General features: G+C 45.8%; 1 protein-coding gene across 1 annotated transcript; it reads right to left on the bottom strand.

The window, feature by feature from the left end:
- Positions 1 to 317: 317 nt before the first annotated feature.
- On the bottom strand, positions 318 to 25,272 carry ACE2 (angiotensin converting enzyme 2). The gene is made up of 18 exons (XM_069770334.1): positions 24,970 to 25,272; positions 21,881 to 22,039; positions 19,884 to 19,977; positions 19,137 to 19,280; positions 17,898 to 18,010; positions 17,237 to 17,345; positions 16,417 to 16,514; positions 14,814 to 14,983; positions 13,578 to 13,804; positions 12,640 to 12,784; positions 10,943 to 11,041; positions 10,166 to 10,288; positions 9,635 to 9,807; positions 8,630 to 8,688; positions 4,321 to 4,421; positions 3,216 to 3,332; positions 1,786 to 1,980; positions 318 to 1,134 (listed from the first exon to the last, which is right to left on the bottom strand). The coding sequence occupies exons 1-18, from the start codon at positions 25,150 to 25,152 to the stop codon at positions 1,014 to 1,016; spliced, it is 2,430 nt and encodes an 809-aa protein (XP_069626435.1). The 5' UTR covers positions 25,153 to 25,272; the 3' UTR covers positions 318 to 1,013.
- Between the last annotated feature and the right edge of the window lie 213 nt (positions 25,273 to 25,485).

Genomic DNA, 25,485 nt, shown 5'->3' with positions numbered 1-25,485 from the left:
CGAGTGGGACTGTCCCCACCAATCGATCAGCCGTACCTTTGTCTACCTGAGCTCTGAAGACTTGTAAAGGTGGAGATCCCACAGCCTCTCCCAGAGCATGGAATAGGCAACCTGTTCCAGTGCTGCACTACCCTCCCTGTGAACAGCTTTTCTTTTTCAGGTGCAACCTGAACCTTGCAAGCCTCAATCTACTGTCCCCTGTATGTAACGGTGCAATTTGTATTTGCAGTATTTGTAATAGTGGAGGCAATGGCTAAGGTACTGAAAAAAAACCCCAAACCTTTGATCATTTAGTATTAAGGAAGTTTATTCCATTTTTAGATGACAACATAACACAGGGTTTTTGGTTTGGTTTGGTTTTTTAGGGAACATGGGCTATTTGGTCTCTACAATACTTATCAAGCAAACAGTTAAAAAAATAACTTATATTACAACTTCCTAACAAAGTTCCAGTGCTTGTTAGTCTTCATCCAGTATCCATTTTCCATTGATACAGATTTCCTGAAGGTGCAAAATTGGATATTTCATATCAAATTGAGTTCTTCACTAAGGTTCTTCTGGTGGTCAGGTTTTTTTCTCACTGTCTATTAGATACACTTTTGAAGTCTCCATCTGGAAAGATCAGGATGTTCCTCGTGGCCGTTAGGAGTATGTGAGTTATTCTTATGTCTGTCCTGATCTGTATACAACTATATACTTCCAAGATTTTTGTATCTCATTACAGAGGAAACAGAAGTTGGATGCAGCACACTTACGAAAAGCAGCACAAATAGTGTGTAATATTATGTGCATAATTCATAGAAAAGCCACAGGACATATATCTTCAATTTTTGCATGTTTTCTAGTTACCGTATAAACAGCACATTTAGTTGCTGTTGTCTGTGAACCAGTAGATTAATGGTCAACCAGAAGACATTATGTTTGATGACATCCATACTGTTTTGGTCCTTGCTAGGCACTATTGTTAAAAGTGAAATGAAGAAAACCAGAAACCCTTAGTGTACCCACATCTTCTAGAATGATGTTTGTGTCTCTTCAGATGGCTCAAAACCCATATTGCTTTTTCCTTCTTCATCATAAGGGTTCACCTGTTCACAGTTTGATTTTGCTTCACTCCTACTTCCTCTTGCTCTCCTGTAATGAAAATTCATTTTATGTTAGAAGCCCCTGTTTTGTTCCAAGCCCTTCTGGATCCCCAGAATCCCCTGCTGTAAATAATACTGTGTTTAACTGGGAATATTTATATAAAAGGAATTGTATTGGGTTTAAGGGGAACTGCAGCAAACCTACTACATTCTTAGAAACCCATGAATGGAAAGACATAGAAAACCAGCCCAGTTATATTGTTGTTAATGCAGTAACATTTAAGGAAAATTACGTTACTGGACAGCCTCCAACAAGATTATTGAAAACCGCAGGTGCTGATGAATGTGGGCAGCTCTGCTGTTGGAGAAGGCACTGTCTTCCCAACAGGCCACTCCATCCACCTTGCAGCAGGGTTGGCAGAAGCCTGGCCACACCACAGCCGCCTGCGGCCGCAGCGTCCAGCTGCCTTGGTTAAACCACTGCTGATGGGGATATTGCACTAAGCTGCCAAAGCTGCCATGCATGGAAAGGCAGGGGGCTCAACCTTTAGCTATCGCTGTTGATGGGAGGGCAATAACAAGCTTTAATTCCTTAACTTGCTTCAGTTAAATTTGGCAGCCTGTTTGTAAGCACCCCAATGATTCAATCATCGGGACATCTCCCAGTGGTTGTGGGGATAGTATCAAAAATATTACTCACTTTTTGCGATCTCTCTGCCCAGTGATGATCAAGACAATAACTCCGATGACAACCAGGCTAATGACCACCCCAAATATAATTAACCAGACGGTGACTGGTGGTTCATAAGGTGTGGCCAGGGTTGGAAGTATGCCCACAAACTCCAGCGTGTTATCACCCAGTCTGAAAGCCTCATTGATTCGTCCCCGAGACATCCTGCCATCAAGAGAAAATTCAAAGAGTTTCACATGTTTATTCAAAGGAAATAAACAGTTTTTAGTTGTTTTATAAATCTCCAGTGTGACAAGCTTCCCCTGAACTGCTCAGTTGAAAAGGCTGCGCAGGAGCTGCTGCTAAACCCATATTACTTCTGGCATGGGGTGGTGAGTGACGACCACAGTAACTTAAGCCCTTAACCTGTTGCAGCTTAACTGACATGTGCAGACAGTGTATGCACTCTTAAACTCAGTCTTACCATTGACTGAAATGAGGCAAACAGCCGTCTTATCTCCCTCTCTATTTGCATTTTGCCCCTCATTCTCTTCCCCCTATGTTTCTTGGCTATCCCTAAGTTTCTTGGCTATGTGACAGAAAACCACAGCTTTGACGTCTTCTTACCTGTTTCCCTCATACAGTCTTCCATAGTTTTGATTCTTGTGTTTTTCACTGCCCTGAAAACCCTTTCCCTGGTGTATTTTCTGTGCCTTGTTTTTCCCTGAACTTCTCCTTCCACTATTCAGTGCTAACCGGACAGTGACTTTCATAGCCATGTTCTCCCTTGATTCACCAACTTAATCTCACTGCGTTTTCAACCCCATCTCATGCTGATGCTGCTTTTAGATTTGTGCCCCCCTCATTTCCCACTGTACATTATCCGTGACCATCTGCAGAGCTGCAGTTTTACTTATTTTTACAGCAATGACTTACAGTGGTGTCATACTGTGCTATAAAAGAGCTCTTCATTGACTCGTAAGTGGGAACTAGCTTCTGCTCTGACCTTTTCTATATAATCAAATACATCTGGCTGTCTTTCTAATACATCATTATTCTGGGGTCCTTGCTAACAATAATTCTAGCACTGAATTTTCACTAATGAGAGGAGGAAAACACGTGTGCATGCACACACCATTACTGTGCTCTGTATTGCAGAATATAAGATAGTTCCTGTTAAAGTTTGAGCAATGATAATTCCTGGCAAGGTATGATGCAATTATGTGTGTTATGGCAGTTTTACAAGCCCCCTGAAGCATTTTACATTGGCTGTTGTCCAAGACACCATCAGATAGATGGACTGCTTTCTTTCTGTCATAACAGTTTCTCTCATCCCACTATTTCCACGCTAACTGCAGAACTGACTTTCTTATCCCCCCTTCTGCCTCAGCTGACTTGAGCGCTGCTTTCCCTTCCACCTGGTTGTTTTTTTTTCTTTTTCCCAGAGAGCATAATCTCACCTGATGGCATTTTCCACGTCAGCTTTGGGCACAGTATCACTGATATTACCTGGCATGCTGACAGTAAGGTAGAAGGAGATCCTTTGTGTCTGTTCCCCAACATGAATGTCTGTAATCCTGAATGAGAAACAGAAGAGAAAGGGGGGTTTAATTTTTTTGAGATTACATTAGCTTTAAATTTGGGCAAGTGAACAGTTGTGTTTGATCAGCAATGCCAGGGTTTTAGTTTATGCTGAGTGAATGCTCCCTAGTGACCTCAACTGGGAACTGAAATCAATTTTCCTGACAGAATTTCTTTTTCTATGTGCTAATTCATAACTTCAGATGGAGAGAGTCTATCCTGTTCCTAAGACCATCCTTGGCGTAATTTTCCAAAGCACATAATCAGCTGCAGAACAGAGAGTGTTTGGGGCAGGTCTTATGAATGAGGTCATGTATGAAGTACCAAGTGAAAAAAAAAAAAATCCTTCTTCCTTATATTCTGCTGGGAGTAGATCCTAGACGTTGCATGACTGATGTTCTATAAAGTAGTATCAAATAGCTTAAGCAGATAGCTTCTGAAAATTTTTGAAGATGCCTAATAAAAAGGGTTGTTTTTCTTACCAAAATCAATTTCAGATGATAGATTTTATGCTTGTAAGTGAACCTAGATAAGATTAGTAAGTCTGCGCAGAATTCTAGTGCTTTATAATCGGGTTTATCTTTCCTTGGCCCAAAACCTCTTGGATATTCAGTATCGTACACATACATTGTTAGAAATTGTTATTTCTAATCAAGGTATCTTCCCTGATATTCCCATATAGGCGTCAGGCACAAATTCTCAAGGCTCACTTCCACCACTGATAAGCTGTGGGAGACAAAGCTTTCTGTATCCACTGAAGTTACCTAACTTTAGCATGTTACTGCTAAACGTCAGACTCCTGGGTGAAGAGGAAAGACAGCATGTAACCAAGCTGGCATCTTGCCTTTTACAACCACCTGATGTTTGACATTGTTTGCTATCACCTTGCATTTGACAGAAGGCACAATTAATTCCACCAATTCATGCCACTAGCGAACCAGAAGCAATATAGACGTAGCTGGCACAATTAAGCAAGCCACTCACTGAAAGTTGACTTTCTGTTTCTTCTCCTCTGCAAAGTATTTTCTCATGGCATAGGCGATGGATGACTTGAACAAGAAGAGCTCGCTTTCATCCCATTCATACTGCAAAAACAGCACAAGAGAAATCCATCAGAGATGGCAAGTTATCTGACACTAAGAAATCATTCTAAAAAGAAATAGCAATTGTAATGCCTGGCATGCACTTCAGTATTATTTATTTGTGCCATGATAGCACTCCAGGAACCTCCCCAAACCTTTTAGCTCTGTTAATTTGGGCGCTCTGCAGGAGAATAACCAAGCAGGCATCCCTGCTGCCAGGCACTGCATCATGCTGTCCCTCTGCAATTTCTGGTACCCTGACACGGGGCTGCTGAAGATGCTGCAGCCCCAGCCCATCTCCCTGCGTTACCGGGAGAAAAGGCAGCAGGAGCAACATTATTCCTACTACATATTGTGCATTCCATTTGAAGTCTAAAGATTTCATAGTTTAGATCTTGTTTTAATCACATAATTTTATTTGCAGACCTGTTCTTTTAAGGAGGAGAAACCCTGGGGTGGGGTTGCTGTGTGAAGGTGGCTCATTGATTTGCTTGACGAGCTGGGATTTTTGTTTGGGGTTTGTTTTGTTTTGGTAAAAAACTCTTTGCATCAGTATTTCTGCAGCAGGCATATATTTGTTGGTTTTCCGTGGAGAATAGATAGGTGATATAAAAAAATGCACTGCCTGTGCGCAGGCTCCTCCCGGCCTGCCTTACGAGTCCAAAGTTATTTGCAGTGGAAGTCAAAACCAGCTTCTCTGGGGCAGGAACCGAGAGCTGCACAGGGGGCAAAAACCACCGCGGGAGCTGATAATGCAGCCCGGTCTGTTGTGCAACACTGCGTGTGCGCAAAGGGAAAATTCCCGTTTGAACTCTGTGGCAACTTTTTTTGTCCCCCGAAGGCCTAGATTTGACTGTGTTTATGGTACCCGAGCCGGAATGCCTATAAATGCTGTCAGTGATAGTTTCACACAGCTCCTGACTTTCTTGAGTATGGCTCAGGAAGGTGTGGTAGGAAGCAGCGCTGTTGTAACGGGCTTTATAAAACCCAGCGACGTTTTTCAGCCCTGTCCTCCTCTCGACACCGATGTAAAACGAAGGGAGAGAAATACCCGGGAGGAAAGAGCCGGCTGTCGCCAATCCGTGCGGGATCAGCCCCCAGGAAACGCGGCAGCGACCCAAAGCCACGGCTGTCGGAGCAGCCCCGTGGCGTGCGGAGGGCCGGGGCTGTGCCAGCTCTGGCTCTTCCCGCTCGCCGGGGTCGAAGCTCCGAGTCAGTCCCGTTTGCCTCGGCAAATGGCCCCGGCTTTGTCCTGCTGGCCGAGGGGCAGGCAAAGCCCTGCGCCGGAGCACCTTCCATCGCGACCGCTGCTGTCTCCGGCAGCTGGCAGTGTTGACCGTCACAGCCGACAATGATGTTGTGGGGGTTTTGCAATTTTTCATTTATCCCAACATCTTTAGGGTCTGCAGTGCTTGCTTTTTTTTTATTTGGTGTTTTTTTTTTTTTTCTAACCAGGAGCTAATTGAGCTTGATTCCTCTACTGCTGCTTTCTGTACTTAGCATCTTAGCTTTTTAATCATTTATGCGTTTCCGCAGCGTATAGTTTGTCTTTTTCAGTCTAATGTATTCTAATTGCCACTGTGCCTCTCAAGTGCCTTTACAAATACCATTACTGGCTGTGTGGATGGGAAGTACCTGGCTGGCTTCTGATCTGTGTTTGAGTAATGACTACCCACACGCCTTCCCAAGGCATCTCAGAAACCTGCCTTGGTGCTCGCTGCTTTGCTTTCAGAGCGAAATGAACTTTGCCAAGTGCCTCTGCTCTGTTATGGTGTGTTCCTTCCAAGATCCCACATGTGACTTGAAAGATGGTGCAAGTCTGGCCCCCGATTCAAAAAGGATTTTCCACTGTAAAATACATCTAAATGCCTGTAGGCTGACAGCTCTCCATTCCCTAAGGCTGTCTTGTGTGCCAGTCTTTTACAATGTAATCACATGTATGACATTGACCCCGGGGCGAATTTTGAATTGATGTTTGAGGAGGGGTCCCGTGTTCAAGTGGTGGTCAGGGGGGCTGACACTCCTGGAACCCTTTATTTTAAATAAGACCGACCCCAAGCGATTCAGTGGGGGTCTTGCAGCGGTTTCCTTTGGGAGGGCACTTTCATAAAACCCCAGCTGAAGCAAAGCTGTGGGTGTTTCAGCCTCATCAGCTACACCGGTTATCCGGCGATGCTACGGCTGCAGCTTTAATCTCATCAGCCTGAAAACAATTAGCAGGGTAATTGCGGCAGCACATGCTCTGGTACAGCTGGCGTAAGCCCATCCATGAGTCTGGGTGCTTAGTTTGCCAGATCTCTGGGCTATTGAAAGTTCCCTGCTGGTAAGAGCCAGGGTCTGTGTTTGGGAGGTGCAGGACTGCCCCCACTGCCGCCCCAGCGCAGCTCTCCCTCTGCAGAAGAGGGGGGGATCTTTCCCCTTCTGCTCTATCCAATGCTGAAGAGCAGAAATCCAGAAAGATTTGCTGGCATACTCAGAATGCTTTCTGCTGCCCTAACGGTGCAAAGCAGCTCGAAATACATCTTAAACAAACAGTTGCACAGGGTTCCCAGCTTCTGTGCGCTGTGAGCCGCACAAAGCAGCCAAAACATATTGCTCTGTGTGGTTGGGCTGAGATTCCTGCCCGAGGTTCCCCCTGCCTTTTCTCTGTGCCAGCTCATGCATGTACCATTACCCGCTGCTGACATACCAGCATTCAGCCTCATGCCCCCGGGAGCAAAGCATAAGGGAAATTTGTGGGGAGGCAGAAAGCTGCTGAATGGAAAAGTTTCTTGCAAGTTGGTGATGTGGGCTGGTTTTGAGAGGAAAATGCATGGCTGGCTCTTCAGAGCTTAGGAACCTACCGTCCATGCAATAATTCAAATTAAGTAATCTGTATGAGATTGTTTTACAGCTGCTCAATTGCACAACAAAAGACTATGATGGCAAAAGGCAGGCATAAAAATGGTATTAAGCTAAACATTAACCATAATGACTAATAAATATGTTGTAATATGGAACCTTTTCATGCTGTTGGTATCAGTTTTGAATTGTATCTAACTCGACTCAGTGGTCTAGGAAGCAATAAAACTCCAGTGGGGCTTGCATGTGAGAGAGTGATAGAAGCAAAAGCACCAATTCGTATGAAAAATGAGCGCATGGTATTGTGTCCTTGCTAGTCCCATAGGCTCCAACGTGCAGGTCTAAATGACCCTCCTGATGACATACTCGTTCTTGGAAAATTACTAATGTTCTGCAAGGTGAAAATGGCTATTAACAGGAATGAAGTGTCTGCACTTAAGCCTTCTCTGCTGCCTCCGTCAGATTAGCATAAAGAGGCACAGCTAGAATAAGGAACAAATTTTCAGCCTGGGTTGAGCAGATGGGCTAAGCCAATGCTCTGCTTAAAATCTTAAAAGCCATCTTTGGCTTTGCTGAGTTCTTTCAGTTGCTGTAATACATTTTATTGGACCAGCTGGTATAATTGGGGAAAGCAGACAAGCTCTTGGGAATGAAAGCCCTTCTCCTCGTCTGAAACAGAAGCAGCTGCACTGCCCCCCCGCAATCTTAATAACAAAGCTGTCTCTGCATAAGGGTTGGAGGGCAGGGAGGCAGCTGAATATATCAGGGCCTGGAAAGATTGCAGCAGACAGGCAAACAAAAATCTACAAAGGAATGCTGACAGAAGTGTTTCAGTGTGAAACCAAGAGCATCTGAGAATAGAGAGTGGGATTCAACCCCTCTGCTTTAGCCCCACATTTAAATGTAAAGTAGCTGCTCTAATAATAATTTCTGAAGGCAGCCACCATAGCCATGATAATGGAAATTAGAAGAAATTAGGTAGAGGCTTTATTTAGACACATCAGCTCGGCTGGGAAGAATATAGCTGTTTCCAGGTACACGGGTTCTCCTATGCTAACCTTCCAGTCCTGTCCTGTAGCAGGTAAAAAATGATCAGTACCTCCACAGAATAACTCAAGTCATCTAGCTGCGAGGTCTGTCTTAAAGTGGGTGGGATCACTCCCTGGAGAGGTCCCTCCACTAACTGTAGAGGGAATCTTGACCACAAACCCAGATGAGGCATCTTTTATGTGACAACCCTTCACCTGAGCTGATGCCACTCTTCAGACGCAAAGACCAGCTATACCCTGCCTTATTTTCTGAGAGCCATTAGCACAACATCTCTGTTGCCTGAGCAATGGGAACGAGTGCCACAGCGCACACACACTTACCGCCTGGTCCCCCAGCGCTGACTTCAGGCTGATGCGCACTTTGATGGCATTGCCAGAATCTGGTTTAAAAAGAAACAAGGGCCACGTCAGAGCTGCAGCGACAGAAAGGCTGTCCCTGGGAAATGCTGGGATGGCTGGAGTTTCCTTACAGGTTCCCCTGGCCAGCTTGGTGGGACTGATCTTGTTTCCCTTCAGCCAGCTCTGCCGCAAACTTCTGCATCTGGGCTGTCAGTCACCCAAGTCAGGGTTTGTAGTAGACAGAAGGAGCGAGCACATCGGGAGTGCAGCCCTCTGGTCTTCTTTAGACATTTCCCAAAGGAAATGCCTCATTCCCGCCATTGGGAATGAGCAGCTCAGTTGCAGATGTCAGTGTCTGGTTGGGTGAATCCCACCATTAGAGACTGGCACAGCACTGTAAGAGGTACGGTGCCCTCCAGTACTGACAGTGATTGCACATCTATAACCCGGGTGGTTCAACACTCAATGTCACAACAATAGGCTGAAAAATGCATTTTACCAAGGTCTCCTCCCTTTGAGCCCCCATCTTTGAATAGCACATGACAGCAAACAAAAGATTAGTAATTCTTCTGTACTGGTTTGCCCCTATGCTCCCACCTCAGGGTCCTCTGGCTCCCAGGACTGGTGGCTCCCAGCCTTGCAGAACAGGCGCACCACTCTCAGGCAAGACCAAGACTACAGTCTTTCTTCCCTGTGCACAGCCATCCCATACTCTTAGAGCTGCCACTACTTAAAAAAGTAATAAACTCTATTTCTGAAAACGGGGGTGAGGCTGTGACAAACCTCGTGATTGCTGACTTCTCCAGCTTTGGCCATGAGGAAGCCAGTCTGCCTTCCCATGAGTAAAACTTACTGCTCAGTGTGTATTTCCCATAACCCTGCTTCCCTAGGGAGAAGAGCCTTCAACAGCTACAAGAGAGAGGGACTTTGCTGGTCAAGGGTTGAGGAATACCAAGTGTCCTTAATTCACCCACAAGCCATACGTACATGGAGCCCAGTCTGTTTTCCAACCAATGTATCTGCCAGAATTGTTTTTTTGCAGCCACTTATATAAAGGTTCGAAGTAGTGGAGCAAGGGTGTTGCATTCATGTATTTCTCTCCTGTTACACTTTCCAGTGCTTGAGTCCAGGGCTTGGATCTGCCTAATTCAAGCAATTGCCTGTGTATGTGGAAGGAGAGGTAATATATGTTATTGTCATGTTCCATCTAGACATCTAGCAAAACAATCTGCAATTGGTATCAAAGTTTTCTTTTTTGCTTCTGAATTCCTTCCTTCCTCCCATCATTCCTATTAATAAAAATAAATTATTTTCTCATTAACAGACAATTAAACCTTTGATGTTTTGATCCTCAGTGGACATAAATTTAGTCAACTTCTCAAAATAAACTGAGTAGATATATGCTAAATTTTCAAGCTAGGTTTATTCTTGATGCAACCTCATTGACTCCAGAAGCTTGCAAGGATGAATTAGGCTTTCTTATAGTCTGATTTATTTGTGAGAAATTTGCTTTGTTACCTCAAATTCCGACCAGCTGCACTGGAGTTGGTAATGTCACATGTGTGAAGAGGGCCGGTATGTTTAGCTGCCTTACAAAGTGCCTCCTGAAACTGGAACTGATAGATGGTGCGGGTATAATACCTAAAGGAAGGGAAGGAGAAGGGAGGCACAGGTTTTGTTAGTCATCTGGCAAGGAAACATGCAAGCCCTTGGCCGTTGGGAAGCTCTGCTCTGTGAGCCGGCGCTCCTGCCTGGGAGGCTGCACCGCAGGGAGAGAGGCCAGCTGATGTTCATAGGCTACGCCAACTCAGATTTAACAAAATGCCAAGACCAAATGCAGCAGAAGAGCCCCAGATCTGTTTGCTGCAACATAAACCAGGAGCAAGTAAGGTTTTTAAGGCCCGACTCTCTGCTCTGGCTGAGCCCTCTAAAACGAGATGGCTGGGACGCGGAGGGACATCCAGAGTTGGTTGCTCCAGGGCTGCGTGTGCATGGCCCGAGTGACAGCGGTACGGGGCATGCTGTCTGCCCAGGAGGCACACACAGATGTGCTCCTGCAGGTTCCATGGCAGCACGAAGCTTCTCTGCTCGGCAAGAAGCTCAGCAGCCTCCTCACTGCTCAGAGATTGCTATGGAGCAGTGCCTGATGTCCACAGAAAAAATTCCACTGACATCAGTGACCTTCGGTCAGGACTTTAAACAAAATAAGGTTGTGACCTGAGACAGTAGGTGGTTTAGGTAGTCGGGGCTTGTTCTGTACCCAAAATGTAAGTCATGAATTAAACACTGAGGTACCTTATGAATGAGTAATCATTGGCCACATGAAACAGCACTGCAGGGTCGCAGTAGGTTTCATCATGAGGGACTGGTTCCACAACACCAACTATTTCTCTCCTGGGGATGAAGGAAAAACACAGCATTTCTGTTAATAGATAATAAGGAAAAATAATCTGACTCTGCTCTTCCTCTGTATTGTCTGATAAGTAAGGACTCCTCTCTCACTTCCAAACAGAAGTCCATCCAGCTCCCAGTAACCCCAAATGACTACTGCTCCACAGCTGGAGACCACAAAGAAGCAGCTGCTTTGAAACTGGTAGTGCAAGGAAGGGATTTGTATGATAGCAGAGTGTGCAGGGAGTAATTAGTGGTATGAAAAAATCTACAAGACACGAGCTTCACACACACACCCCTCATGCCCTGGGCCATCCCAAGTTTGGAGACTAACACTTGTGTTTTTGTGCTGGGTAAGTGCACGCAGAGACTGGGTGACCCAGAAGTTGTATGGCCTGCTGCGCCACTGCGCTGGAGATGAGGTTTCTTTTTATTCTCCTCTCCTGAGAGCATGTTTCCTGAGCAGTACTATGGAAACAAATCCACACCCAAAATTCTGAAAATGGTAATAAGTTTACATGGAAATATTTTCCATAAACCTGTATTTCAAGGTCTTGTTCCAGCAGAGAGCTTTGCAGTGCTGCTACAACAGATGTGATAAGCTTCCCTGAACAATTTGTCATTCTCTGTTTCTCTGACATCTCTGCTACTTTTGAATAAATCAAAGCTGACTGATTTTTACAGTGGGTCAGGAGGCTTGCTTATATCAAGTTTTATTATAGATTTTGTTTGCTGATGGAGGCTTGCTGTTTGTGTTCATGTTTTAAAGTGCAGACTCCATTTTCAGTGTGGGGCTTCTTTGGTTTCTTTGCATTTTCTGCCCCCATGATAACCAACCTGGGAAATGACAGACTCCAGTCTGAATCAAACTGCTTTTTAATCTTGAGCTCCCAGGTGCTGAAAATAGATTGGTTGGCGGGCATAATCTGAAAAGGCACCTCTGGATGTTACTTGCCAAGAGAACTGTATTTTCTTGACCAAGGTGCTATCTTAATACATCAGCAAGGAAAGAATCAGTATGGAGTCTTTCAGATAATTTGCCTCCAAAACCACTCCAGAAGGCGGAGGAAACACAAAGCAGAGAAGTGTGCACACATTTTTGGTAGGCTGAGATCTATACGCTTCTCAGGCTGGCAAGTACGATGAACTTCACTTTCCACTTGTCCTTCAGAAGGTGGGAAGCAAACCAGAGCGTATGCCCGATGAGACTCAGGGAAGGGCTGTACTTAAGCCATGAAGATCTCTTGGGGCACGCGGCGGGGGGACAGCAATGTTGATCCTGGGATCTGGGACACCCTGTGCACAGGCCATGGGCTGTCTTTATCAGAGAAGCTGACATTAGAAATTAGGAGAAAGTCTGCTGAGAGGCAGAGTAAACTGCCTGGGGCTCTACACAGTGCTAACGGGGATACACGGCTTGTGAGACGTTGTCTGCACCAGGTTGGGTGTTTCTAGCTGGCACTCTGCCAGGCTTTGTAGAAACACCCTGAGAGACAGATCCTGCCCTATGGGGGCACAGGCACCTCAGTATGTTGAGTAACTACAAAGAGTTGGTTTTGCAAGTTCATTTGCAAAAAATCCTCTTTGTTTCTCAAACTTACTTCATCTCCCACCACCGCTTCGTCCATTCCTCCTTTGAAATCTCACCCTTAAACACCATCCATCTCCACTTCTCCAGCATGTAAGTAAAAGGCATTGTTCCAACAATCGTTAGCGCTTGTTTGAGCAGAAAGTTGATTTCAGTTTCTGAAGAGAGAAGCAGTTAAGGTAATGGTTATGGTAGCAATTAGTATCTGATTAGACAGCTAAAGTTGCTTCCTTTTACAGCTAATGCTTACATCTGGTTTGAATTACAGATTTTCACTAAGGAAAAAGTGAAATGAAGAATACTGCTGAAAAAACATGAGAAAAGATCACTTAGGTATTGTGTACAGTTTTGTCTCTCTTTCTTTCCCCCCTACCTCTTAAATAACCTAGCCCATTGGCATTTACATTTCATTATCCTCCACTGAAAACCTTCCCAGGCTCTGGGGAATTTTGAGCTGAAGACTTTGGTACATCTCTATCCTTATAAGGTAGTACTCAAAGAAGGCAGACAAGCAGCATTATAATCAGGGCCTAACTACATTGTCCACTCAGTATTCACTTAAGTGGAGATGTAAATCTGAAGGTTTCACTTTCATTTGAACTGCTAAATACGTACCTTGGTAGAGATATGTACGGATTCATGCAACAGAAATTGAAAAGACTATTGGAGGCTCACCTACCTGAACTATGAAGATTTTGGGATGAGTTGTTTAGCACTGAAGGTAATGCAGTGCTAGCTATTTGTTTCTAAATTAAGTAGCAGCATTATAAAGTAGTGATCCCTGCTTCACGATGTGATTTGGGAAAAAAACAGTATTTCTGGTAAGTTAGTGGGGTAAGAACTTCAGAAGCCTCTCGGTCGATCATTCGTTTTGCAGACACCATCTTCTGCGACAAAATAAGGCCTGCAAGTGCTTTCACTTAAATATATAATATTTACGCATTTATTTACCTTCATCCTCTTGGAAAGTTGGCTCTAGGAGGTCAAGAGATTTCAAGTGCTGAGGAGTGGCTGCAGAAAGTGACATAATTTCACCCACGGCCTCGTGGAAGCCCTCGTTGGCACCGTCTCTTAGCAGGTAGGGCTGCACGGAGTACGCCATGTCGTACTCGATGTGGCCCATCTCGTGGTGCGCGGTCAAGAAGTCGTCCATGGTCACTTTGGTGCACATCATGATCCTGCGCACCGGAGCGAAGTGTTTGTGGTTAGAGGGAGGGTGGCCCAGCCAGCTGCCGCCCGGTCCCTGCCTGCCACAACCGCGGGGCAGAGCGTCCTCCGGAGCTCGGGAATGCCCCTCGCCCCTCGCAAAACCCGGGCAGCCACATCCTAACATGGGGTGCAGCTCCTCCTGCAAGAGCAAGGCTTGGAGGGCAACTCGGCAAAACGCTTTCAGCAACCTCGAAATTGTGCCTGGAGTCAGAGAAAATTGCCGTTTTGTGAGAAGCAGCTGCTCTCCGAAACTTGGTGATAAACTCGCTGTGTGTGTTGGAGTGGGTACCCACCATCAATCTTAGGCAGAGAGTAGTATAAAAAAACCTGTGTGTCAATGACTCCTGCTACTTCATCTGTGTGTAAATCCTATTTAATAACAGGGTTTCCCTTCATCTTCCCCAGACTGCGGAGGTGTGAGGCCGGCGGCTTTCACTAGGGCTCAGCTGGGGACCAGCCTCTTTCCCAGGGTAACTGTGGGGACTGGATTTGCCCCAGGAACTTGCTGTCCCTCTCCTTTCCCAAAGATGGAAGAGATTGATGGATTTTCGTGAAACTGGATATATCTGCTAAAGACAGATGGTGGGCTCTCAGGAGGTTTTCACTTGTGACCAAAGGACCCTATGCCATCGCTGCAGAATGTGCAGGTGTCCACAAATCTCAGTGGTATCCACAAGCACCCGCATTTCTGCTCATTCCTTAAGCCCTAGAACATAGTCATTATTTCTCTAATTGATAAAAATAATAGTCACTTCTCTGCTTAAATTTGAGAGCAGTCCTTAGGTCTTCACAGAAGTTACACAGAAAGGTTTACAGTCCTGCAGGATCCCTGCTCTCTTGTCTTGCTTTCCCCTTTTATTAGCCAGAAAAAAATAATAAATAAGGAAAAATTATAACTTAAACCAGCATGGTGTACGTTTAGTGAAAATATGAATGTTCTAGGAGATGTATAAAAAGGGGTCATAGTAATTGCAGTACCTGTAGTCATTTTTCCCCAGATCCCACGCCGTAGGATGGCAGACAACCTTCCTGTTGTCGGCCGGCTCTGTGAGCATAGAATTATTCCAGAAGCCCTCAGTCATTGCACTGAGGCCGATGGACGTGAAGAAGGCCTCAGCAGCTTTGAATATTTTCACTGCATCCCATTCCTGAAAGACACAACGCCACCGTTAACCACCGCTTCTGCACGGAGCCTGATCCCGACGTCTGGTTTAACACAGGGCAGCTGACTTCATATTTATCTCCCAGCCACTTCAGAGCAGCACCTGACTTACTGGGAGTAAGACGGCAGTGTCTGCCTTCGGCACTTCTGTAAATTCTGCTGGGAACTGGAATTAAGTGTTTTCCCCACAAACAAAATAGGTTTCTGCACTCAGAGGTTCGGCAGATAGCACCTGACCCAGAGCAGAGAAGCCCTCAATAAAGTTAAGGTAGTGAAGATAAAAAAAGCATTCCTGTCAGTGACACGTCAGATCTGGGATCCGACCTTTCAGCCACTTCAGTCGGGGACAACTCATCTGAGGCAGTGGAGCTGCCCTCCCAGCAGACGAGCAATGAGAGGAAATCGTGGCCAGAACCATAAAACCTGGCAAATGTACCTAGAGGAGTTACTGATCAGATTGTAACTGCATGTTAATGTCCAGAACATTTTTGTCATTCAGCAGTTTTATTATTCTACATAGCAGGAACTCTGCATTTACTGGACTGAGTTTTCACAGAGATTTAGGTGGCAGACAGCTCAGTTGGACGAGAATCCTAAATTGGGCACATCCACCAACAAGGATGAGTCCAGCCTTTGCCCCGAGGCTCTGTAAGTAATGCTTCCCTCCTCACGGTGGTACTTCAATTACACAAATTTATGACTACAAGGGGGTCAGTACTGTGAAATGGAGGTGAGATTAATGCAGACTTGTGCAAACTGCTTATGAATCAAATTTAACTATTCCTTCTCTTGCCAGCATAACATTTGCGTAGAGTGCTCCCTAAGAGAGGAGGGTAGATTTCAGGTGAATAATCACATTTCAGAAATCAAATTCCACCAATCACTTTTTATTTTATACCATGTTCTCTGTCTGCTGAAGGTGCTGTCACGGCTGTTAGCACTACAGATCTCAAGCACAGACCTTATGGTGCTATGCAGTTATCAAAAGATAACAGGCAGCATTGCAGTTTCCTAGCTGTATCCAAATAAAGGAGACTGGCAAAAAAAACCCCGCAATATACAAACTATTTGATTATGGTAATGGTTGGCAAAGGTCATATTTGATACCAGCCAACTCTGTGATTTGATACCAACCAATATGTTAATGGATAGGTGTCTCTGAAGAAAATAGACTTGGAGCCAAGATTAAGCCAGTCAAAGACGGTGGAGAAGAAAGAGAGGAGAATAGCTGAGGGAAAAGGTACAGTGGAAAATGCATGAACACATTAAGGTGAAGAGAAAAAAAGGATGCAGAAAGTAGTGCTTTGCTGGTGGTGTGTCTGTCTTAGGGCAGCTATGGTTTTCTAGAGAGCAGCTGATGTGGTGTATAATTTTTATACCGTCTAGATTTGCTACATAATGCATAAAGGCATGTCCTACCTTTTGAACCATTGCAGAAGTTACATCAATGTTTGGTTTGGCTGGATAGGGAACGGTCAAGGCATACAGATTTGTCCAAAATCTACCCCACATATCACCTTCAAAAAAGAGAGAAACACAGAAATACTTTAAAAGGTTGATTACATATTGTTCAAAAATGCCAGACAGTTCTATAAATTGTGCAGTGTCTGAAATAGGGACTCCTATACATCTAAACAGGTCTGATCCAGATGTGGAGGGGAACAGTTCTGGGAAGTCAGATCAAAGGATCAAAGATCCTTTTATTCCCCAAGATCAGCTATTCTTGTACAATACAGTTTCAGGACTGATCACCTTCCTAAAGGTCTATTCACAACTGAACATCCATGTTGTTCGTCCATGTGATCGCTGCTGCTGTGTTTATGTACATTACAGTTACGGCAGCTTGATGTTGCATGCTTTGAAAGCAAAGTCATGAAATGTGGGAACTTAGGCTAAGATTTAAAAGGAAAAAACGAGTCTCTGAAACTCTCGTTTCTAAGGAAGGCAAGTGCTGCAGAGGGGAGATAAATGTCCTAGCCCAGTGCTGGAGTTCTGAGCTGGGTGCCACCAACTCTGGCAAGGATAAGGACATGTGCCTTCCCTACCTGCCTCTGCTGCTAAGCACCTGTGTCATCCCTGCCAGGGACTTCTTCCCCATTTCTCCTCTCTCCTTCTCTTATCTGTAACCTGTTTGTTAATATCCTGGGTAAACAGGCAGATTACTGTGTTCCCACGTGCCTTGAAGGTGAGTGTCCTGTGTACAAAGCCAGGCTCGCACGACACGGCTGCATTGACATACCCAGCAAGTGAGCAGGGAGGCATCCCGTGGAGCTGATGAGCTCGGGGCCATAGACCTGCTCCAGCCGGTGCCTCACGTAGGCATGCAGCTGCACGTACAGAGGTTTTATCTGGAGGCAGAGGAGGAGAAGGAAACAAATTATTTTCTCTTTGCTCTACACCACTCATCCTTCCTAAACAGGGAGTCTCAGAGGTGTCTCTGACGAAATTCTGCTGGCAAGTAAGCGCACCCCAAACCCGCAGCTGAGCTTTGCCCCCTGCCTTGGGGCTCAAGCACTGAGTCCAGAACCTAGCCCCAGAAGTCCTGCTCAGGTACGAAGGAGGGAGCATGGCTAACTTTAGATGCGGCGTATCAAGGATGCCATCTACCCCATGGGGACCATACCTCCCGCCATGGGCCCTACCTGGAGGACAGGCATGGGTCTGCAGAGCTCCCTCTTTCCCAGCCTTTGGCACAGTGCAGCCCAAGGGGACCAAGCTGGCCCTAGAATGGCTGCAGAGGTAAAAATGGCATGTATGTCTCCCAATGTCTGTTAACCCCATGTAGACTGAGATTAGCCAGTTTAGAGCAGGTCTTGTCTTCCTTCACAACACCGACACCGAAGCCCACCACCACAAAGCACAACCCTGTGGCCCAGGTGAGAGCTTTTTCCTGCCTCTACCTGCTCAAACGTCTTCTCCACATCTTTGACCAGCTGCTCACGGCTGTATTTGTATGCTTCTGGATAGTCTGCTTCATAATTTGCTCTCCAGTAATCTCCGTAGTCAGAATAATCTGTAAAGCGCAGATGCATCACATCAGGACACCACACGTGGCACTGCTCAGGGCTGCAGGAGCAGTGGAGCTCCTTGCTGATCCCAGGCAGACCTGCAGCCTTTCCCGCAAAGCAAAGCGCGAGATGCTCTGGGTCTAGCGGGGAGGAGAGTGCTCCCCTGAGGGTCTGTCCCATGAACGTGCAGGTACGGGAGATCTCCAAGAAATGCAGAAATTGCAGTCATGGTTATCTGCTAATTAGGGTCGTTCCAGCTGGAGATGGAGGCCAAAGGACATCGTCACTCCTGACTGGAGCTCCTGTGGCTATGAGGGAGGGCAGCCTCTGCTCAGGCTGGATACTAAGGGGTTCTCACGGAAGGTATAAGCTGATGGACGTTGAATATGGGCCCCCTTCTCGAGCAACAAAACCACCAGGGCATGCGTAGACACCAGGACTGAAATTCAGCTCCCAGTTCCACTAAGCCTTCCAGTCCACGGAGCTCCATCAAGCCTGGAGCAGAAATGGCTCATAGCTGAGGTTTCTCTCTTACCGGTATGGAGGAAGGTCACAATGACCATTTCTTAATGTTTGTTTTTTTCCTGTCTAACTATTTGGACTATAATTTCTTATTCCTGGTGTCTAGCTCCAGCTTTTTAACCACCTGGCTGCATCTGCTGGTCCAGGTCTACCCAATCTGATCACTCTGGTTAGGGCATAATGCTTATAAATGTAAGACTGCTTGTGGCTAGTGCAAGAACGTCAAGGCTGAACGTCAAGGAGATGTCACCAAGACTCAGCAGCACTCAGAAGCTGTTTAAATTGAGCGTGCTTGCCCATAAGCCACAAGCAGTGCAGTTCTGGGCAAGGCAGTATGTAATGAAGGACACTGATACATTACGGTGTTTGGGGAAGGTGCCAGCAAAGACATCTCCCTTGTGTTCTAGGCTGGTGACAGACCTCTGATCTGGTCAATGGCACCGGTCTGCATTGCCTCTCACTTTGCGAAGTGCACACCAAGAGCAAATTAAGCGCAAAACACTGCTCGTCAATGTTTAAAAAAGTATGGGATTTGAATTCCTGTGCAATACTGCGGTATGTTTGTTAATTTCTGGAAGCCAGAAAAAAAGAAAAAAAATTGTGACTTACTATTAAGCTCTGCAACCTCATTTTTAAGTTCAACATACTCTTCGTATAATGGTCTCATCATCCTGCCAACATCAGCTCTCCAGCCTTCCCAGGCCCATAGCCTCTCATGATAATCCGTGCTGTTAGCCATAATAGCGTCCAGACCTGTCAGAAGAAAAAAATAAGTACTAGGCCTTGAAAAAGCAGAATCTCTTTATTTTTCTTTCACAGCAGGCAAATGAGCCAAAGCGAAAGAAATTTCATAAACTAAGAAGAAAACACTGTGTTCGATACACTGAAATATCCTTTTCTGATTTAAGATTTTCCCCTTCTTCTCTTTAAGAGACACAGAGCAGATCACGAGTCCCTTAAATGCTCTCTCTGCATTAGCTTCCCTTAAGTTGGTAGCATGCTTGGGACTGGCCTCAACGCAACGTTGAGTCCAACAAGACTTTGACGACAGGGGAAAAAAACAGACTTTCTGTGACATAGGCAAACCCCAGGTGACAGGCAGGCTGTCGTACAAGCTGAGCAGCCCTCTCCAAATCTTGCCTACTACAAGTAGGAGACAGTATGTCTTGTGGGCAGCAGGCCTGCTGGAGGTCCCTGAACTGCACGGTGCAATTAAATTATGACTAAGCTTTAGACAGCAGGATATAGCTATTGAACCTACAGCCTGGTCTCTTGCAGTCAGGAGCCACCCTTGGGCTTTTTCTTTTTGAACCCCCAGTGTAAAGGACACAGCAGGGGCACTCCTTAGTACCATACCTGGCTCCAGCACCAAACACTCAGACGGTTCACCAATTTTACAGACGGTCCCAGTGCTGTAGATGGTACTCATTGTATTTAGCACAGTGTTCAGCTGCAAGTTAGATGTGAGATAGCCCATTAGAAACCCACTCTGTGCAAAATAACAGCCAATTAGACTAATTCCTTAAGAGCTTGATTCAACACTTCACCCACCAGCTTAACATTTAAGCTGAGTAGAGATTAATGAAAGAATTTGCCTAAATGCATTGCTGAACCAGGACCTAGCTGGAAAAGACAGATAATCTCCCAAATATGTGACGTAATCTACAGGTCCTTAATATCCAGTCAGACAGAGCTCTGGGTTTAATGAGCACAGACTGTCACGAGAGAGCTATCAATATACAGCAGCAATAAAACAATAAAGTTTAGCAATGTGCTGCCATAAGCGTGGACCCACCTAAACTTTCCAGGTAGGTTGTGGTTTTGAACGGCAGCAAAAAGGGCCCTTCTGCAGATGCTGCCAGGCTGACTGTTGCTTGTGGTTTTTAACATCGCATCACACTGATTGCACAGAGTTGCTTATACTCCATTACACAGAAGTTATGGCTCATGTCTTGGGTCAGCTGAAGGCCAAATGCATCTGAAATCATTCAGCTCTGTCTCAGAAGCCATGCTACATAGCTCTGGTTTTATTTTTTTTTAGTGTTTTCAGGTTTTCATACCTCGAGAAAAACATGCACCACTTTCAGCTTTTCCTTTAGGACTATGTTATTTCTCATTTAAAGCTTTAAATCAGAACTATGTGGAGCTGTCAGTGGGAGGGGTAGTTAATGACTAGCTCTAACTTTATCTCTGTCAGCATTAAAATAAGTGGACGCCCAGGGAAATTTTTGTATCAGTGAAGAATATTTAAATATTCCTATGGAATCCCATCAGACTATACAAAAAGTCACTTTTCAAGCAAGAATCAACAATTTCATCCCCAGAGGCCATTTATCTAGGAAACTGCAAGTGTCTAAACACGGAGGATACTGAAGAAAATACCTCCTCAAGAGAGACAGCATTACCATCAGTGCACTGCTGTGCTCCAAAATAAATATAAGTTTGTATGAACTGTCAGCATTCCCACCAAGGTAATCTGTCTTTCCAGAAGGACAACTCATTTGGATCAAACAGGAGATCCAGCCAGTCCGCTGCTTTTCTTGCTCGGTGGTTAACACTGCTGATCTTAGCAGAAAAATCTCAGGATCCTTCTACAATCGGGACTGTAGGATCCCCTGTCTCAATGATATGTTTCAATTTGATCTCCAGCAAAAGGAAGCTAATTTAACCCTCAAGTGTTTGGTTATAAATCCCTTTTGCATCTGCATAGCTGCTTACTCCAGTTCCACATACAGTCGTTATCTATATACATGCCTTTTACACAAACTTGTCAATGGAAACGTCAAATCTCATTATGAATGTTGCTAAACCTTGCTGGCCTTCAGCAGCTTTCTGTGGAAGGAGGGCACCAACCCTCCCCACTTTCAGTGCCCGCTGTATAGAAACATCCCCCCTTTTTCACGGTTTGATAACGCAACGCGTGCAGAGAAAGAAAGTCTTCCTCCACCTCCACCCGTCTGACTCACTGAATGTCCTTTCACCCACCTCTTTCTGCTCATTGCCCTGGGTCTGGACTTAGCCGAGCACTCACCACGGGTCCTCTTTTCCTCTTATGACTAATCCGGCCATTTGTGCAAGGACAACTCTGAGGCGTGTGCGTGTTTGAAATTCATTGCACGGATTTCCTGGCCAAACTGCTGACTTGAATGGGAACCAGCTGCCCAAGCCAGACCACCCCTCCAGTCCTGTACTGCTATGAGCGCCTTGTGGAGGGACCCTCTCCACACCGATGCCGGGACACAGCACCATCCTGACACCAGCAGGGTGCCCACAGCACCATGCCATCCCTCGGGGGTGTTGTGGGAAGCAGCTCGACCCACCCCACAAAAAATGAGCTTCATTCAGCAACTTACTCTGTTATATTTTTCCACTGGCAGCACAGATGATCCTTTCTCCTGGAGAGCCTGGATCTGGAGCCTGGTGAGATCATCCTGGATACTGGATAACGGGAAGCTGCTGGCATTCCTGGAGGCCTCGTCATAAAACGCGGACCACTTGGCAGCCGCCTCATTCTGAAAGGGGTTCACAAAAACCCTGAATTACTCCACCAAAAGAGTGCAGCCTGATATACTCAGTGGGCAAAAACATTACTTCTAGGGACAACTTCATTTGCGGAGACCACCTGTGGGTTGCGGCTTGAGCGCTTGCACTGCGCGGTGAAATGGCTGGAGAACTTTTTGGCTTTGTTTCATTCACACATCCAGATAACCATTTTCCTTTGGAAATAGCAAGACTGGCCCCTCACACCATGCTCGTTATAATTTATCCAGCATCACCTGGCTGTGTTCCCTGCTACTCTAAATCACCACATATTCTTCCCTTAGTGCTTTTCTTTACCCACCTGTGCTTAACAGAAACCAGATGCAAGCCAGGGCACAAGAGGTCTGTGACACATATGTCATTCCCCATTTCTCCTTCAGTAGCACTGATAGACACCAGCCAAGATATTGATATTGAGTCTTTTCATTATGCAAATATCACTTGTTCCTGAAGTTTTGGTAAATAAAAGACTATATTTGGGTATAGGAGGCTTTAAACGGGTGCCTGAATTGGGCGTGCAAAACCTCAATGTTTTGCATGAGGTTGCTTTTACCACTGCCGCAATTACATACCGTGACACTTGAAACTCCCAAATTTCAGCGCACAAAGTACCACCATAAGAACATTATTTGGATTTGGGACTGTCTTACCTTTTTTTAACGTGTTTGTACGTAGTTTAGCACATCAGCACCCATCCTAACTGGCAACAAGAACAGTACCAATTAACCTGGGTCCTTGGGACAGTTTAATTAATGGTGCTCATGCCGGAACTTGCTGGGTTGTGGAGAGGGCACCTGTAACACCTATCCCTCCCTGCTGAGGCACCAGGAAACACGATGCCACGTGTGCCTGCGGAGCTCTTTGCGTGATGGACCCACTGTACCTGCTTTAGGCTCTGGCAGAGGGAGGCGGTGGCAGATGTAAGCCCTCTGCCATCCCATCCCTCATCTGCCCCTGCCCACGCAGCCCCTCTGCGGGGGGGCAGCCGTCACCAGGAGGTTTTCCAAACTCTTCCCTTCACGGGAGCAGAGCAAACAGCCCTGACACTGCTCAGCGGGGAAGAGTTTGATAAGCACCCAGAGGAGGAGCATCGCTGCGTAAATCTCTTTCCGAACTCCTCATCCTGAGCGGGGACGAAGAGGTGCCTTAGGACCGGCGCGGCAGAAGAGGGGGCTCTTTGGCTACAAAAGCCAGGGGAAAGAAGTTAGATTGCTGTCTGATTTTTCCCCAATTAGAGGAACTGGTTGATAAGTCAGAGGAATAGTTACAGGGTTTGTGGCCCAATTTACAAGGAAAATGGATGGGAAGGAGCCAGAAGGGACAGTATTCATTAACTCTGCTCCTCCAGCAGAAAGGGAGGAGGGGAAGCAGCGGGTTTATTACCAGTGCTACGGAAGAGATCAAGCGAGAGAAAACGTTCTCTCTGAGCACCGGACTAATTGGTTCTTATTGCTGGTATCTCTTCGTGTATTTTATTATCATCTCATTAATGCTGAAAGTACTATATGGGGCTGTCATTTTACGTGTTTGGAAACATTACAGTTTAAGTACCTGGTGCCTCGGAAAACATTCCAGATTGACAATGATTAGTCATTAAGATTTCTTCCAGCAACCGGTCTCCTTGCTTTAATTAAGAAATATGATAATTAAACCATGTTTTAATTAAGCTATAAGACCACAAAGTGGAAGACTTAAACCATTACACAAAAGTAGATGTAGTATGTTCAGCTTCATTTTTATGCTCTGAATTGTTTTTCTCTAAAGCTTGAGTTAACTTTAGAACACACATGGCTACAAAATTCAAGGTGGTTTTGTTCGTTTTGAAACGCTCCAAGGTTACAAGATGCTAGGCTGAGGCATGGCAGTATCCATGACCAGCCAGATTATGGCTGTCTGCTCTTTATAAACACGGTACTTGCCTAGAGACCCCCTTGGCTGGGACAGCTAGAGGTTGGCATTGGGAAGCAGGGAGAACTGTGTTGCAAGATAGCGTAAGTACAAATGCTGTTGTTCTTCCTGCAGATAGAAGCTGACTTTCAAACCAACATACCAGACTACAGATTATACTGCTGGCATTTGGAAATCCATGACCTCACTTCATTTTTCCCAGTTCAATACCTCCAGGCAGTCTACCAACAGCCCTGACTATGAGAAGATAGGGGACAGGGGGGAAGGTCCCACACTGGGTAAAGGGTGTGGACCACTATATAAAACCATCAGCAAACATTTAATAGAAAGCCTACATGCAGAAAATGTTTGTATATTCAGTGAGAAGTAAAATAATTTCAGCAACAAAGAAGAGAGAGCGTTGTCCGTGTCAGTAAAAAGCCCACTGTTAGTTCAGTCTTAGAAGTGGGAGACCTGAGCTCCTGTAGGTGCAAGATTCTAATCCCATTCCTTCACGCCGCAGGGCAGCACCTAGCCCAGGCCCCGGGAGAAGACCACCCCTCCGAGCTGTGCCGTCCCCAAGAGGAAAGGGACCCCGCACAGAAGCGCCGTGCTGGGAGGCACTGGTGCTGGTGGACCGTGAGCAGGAGAAGCATCCTCTCTCCATCCAGCTCAGATTCTGGGGCCAAACATGCAACGCTCCCTCGCCTTTTCCCTCCGCTCGCCGGGGTGACTCGAGGTGATGGCTAGAGACACGTCCAGCCTCTGGCCATCCCTGTGTGGTGCGAGGGCAGCCCGGGCACCGGCCCGAGGCTGTAGAGGCTGGTGGTGGCCCAGGCACCTCCAGCGAGGCAGCGCTACGTTACAGCAAGCCCCTCTAGCCTCCTGGAACTACACCACAGCTACCAAAGAAGTAGCGCTCCAATTTCAGCCAACCACGGTGGAACCAAAATAAACTAGAAAGCACTGTCAGGTTCCTCAAACAACAGTAAAACCAGCAGGACGGAGCACTTACCATTTTCCTGGCATTCTCCTCAGTGATGTTGGTGTTGTAGTTCCATGAGGCAAGGGAGCTCTCATAGCTGATATTTTCTGCCCTCCTGTTAAACTCTTCTAGAAACATTTGGGCTTGTTGTGTGACATCCTGAGGGGTCACCACAGCGCTCAGACCACAGAGAAGCCAGAGGTGGACCAACATATTCGTGTCCGGGCTGAGAACCTCCCAAAGAAGTAGGTTTCCTCAGGTAAACTTCTCTGTCAGGCTGTCTCATCAGCCTTCAAGCATGGCTAGCGTGAAGAAAAAAGGCTGAATCCAATTTGCTGGGCCTTTTATAGGTTTTATCCATTGTAGGAGAGAAAGGAAAAAGTTTTTTATAAAAAGCCAAATAAACAAAAGTCAATGATTAACTTTGGAAAAACATAATTACTCCTGCCATTTTATGGCCTTCTTATAAAAGGCTTTTACTTTTGGTTAATGTTTCCCAAATGTGCTGTCAATGATACAGCTGGTCACTTTATCTATAGCCTGCCC

This window comes from Haliaeetus albicilla, chromosome 25 (genome assembly GCF_947461875.1).
Source record: "Haliaeetus albicilla chromosome 25, bHalAlb1.1, whole genome shotgun sequence".
NCBI classification, from domain to species: Eukaryota; Metazoa; Chordata; class Aves; order Accipitriformes; family Accipitridae; genus Haliaeetus; species Haliaeetus albicilla.
Note: the sequence above shows the minus strand (reverse complement) of the source record. Positions and strands in the feature narration are given on the sequence as shown.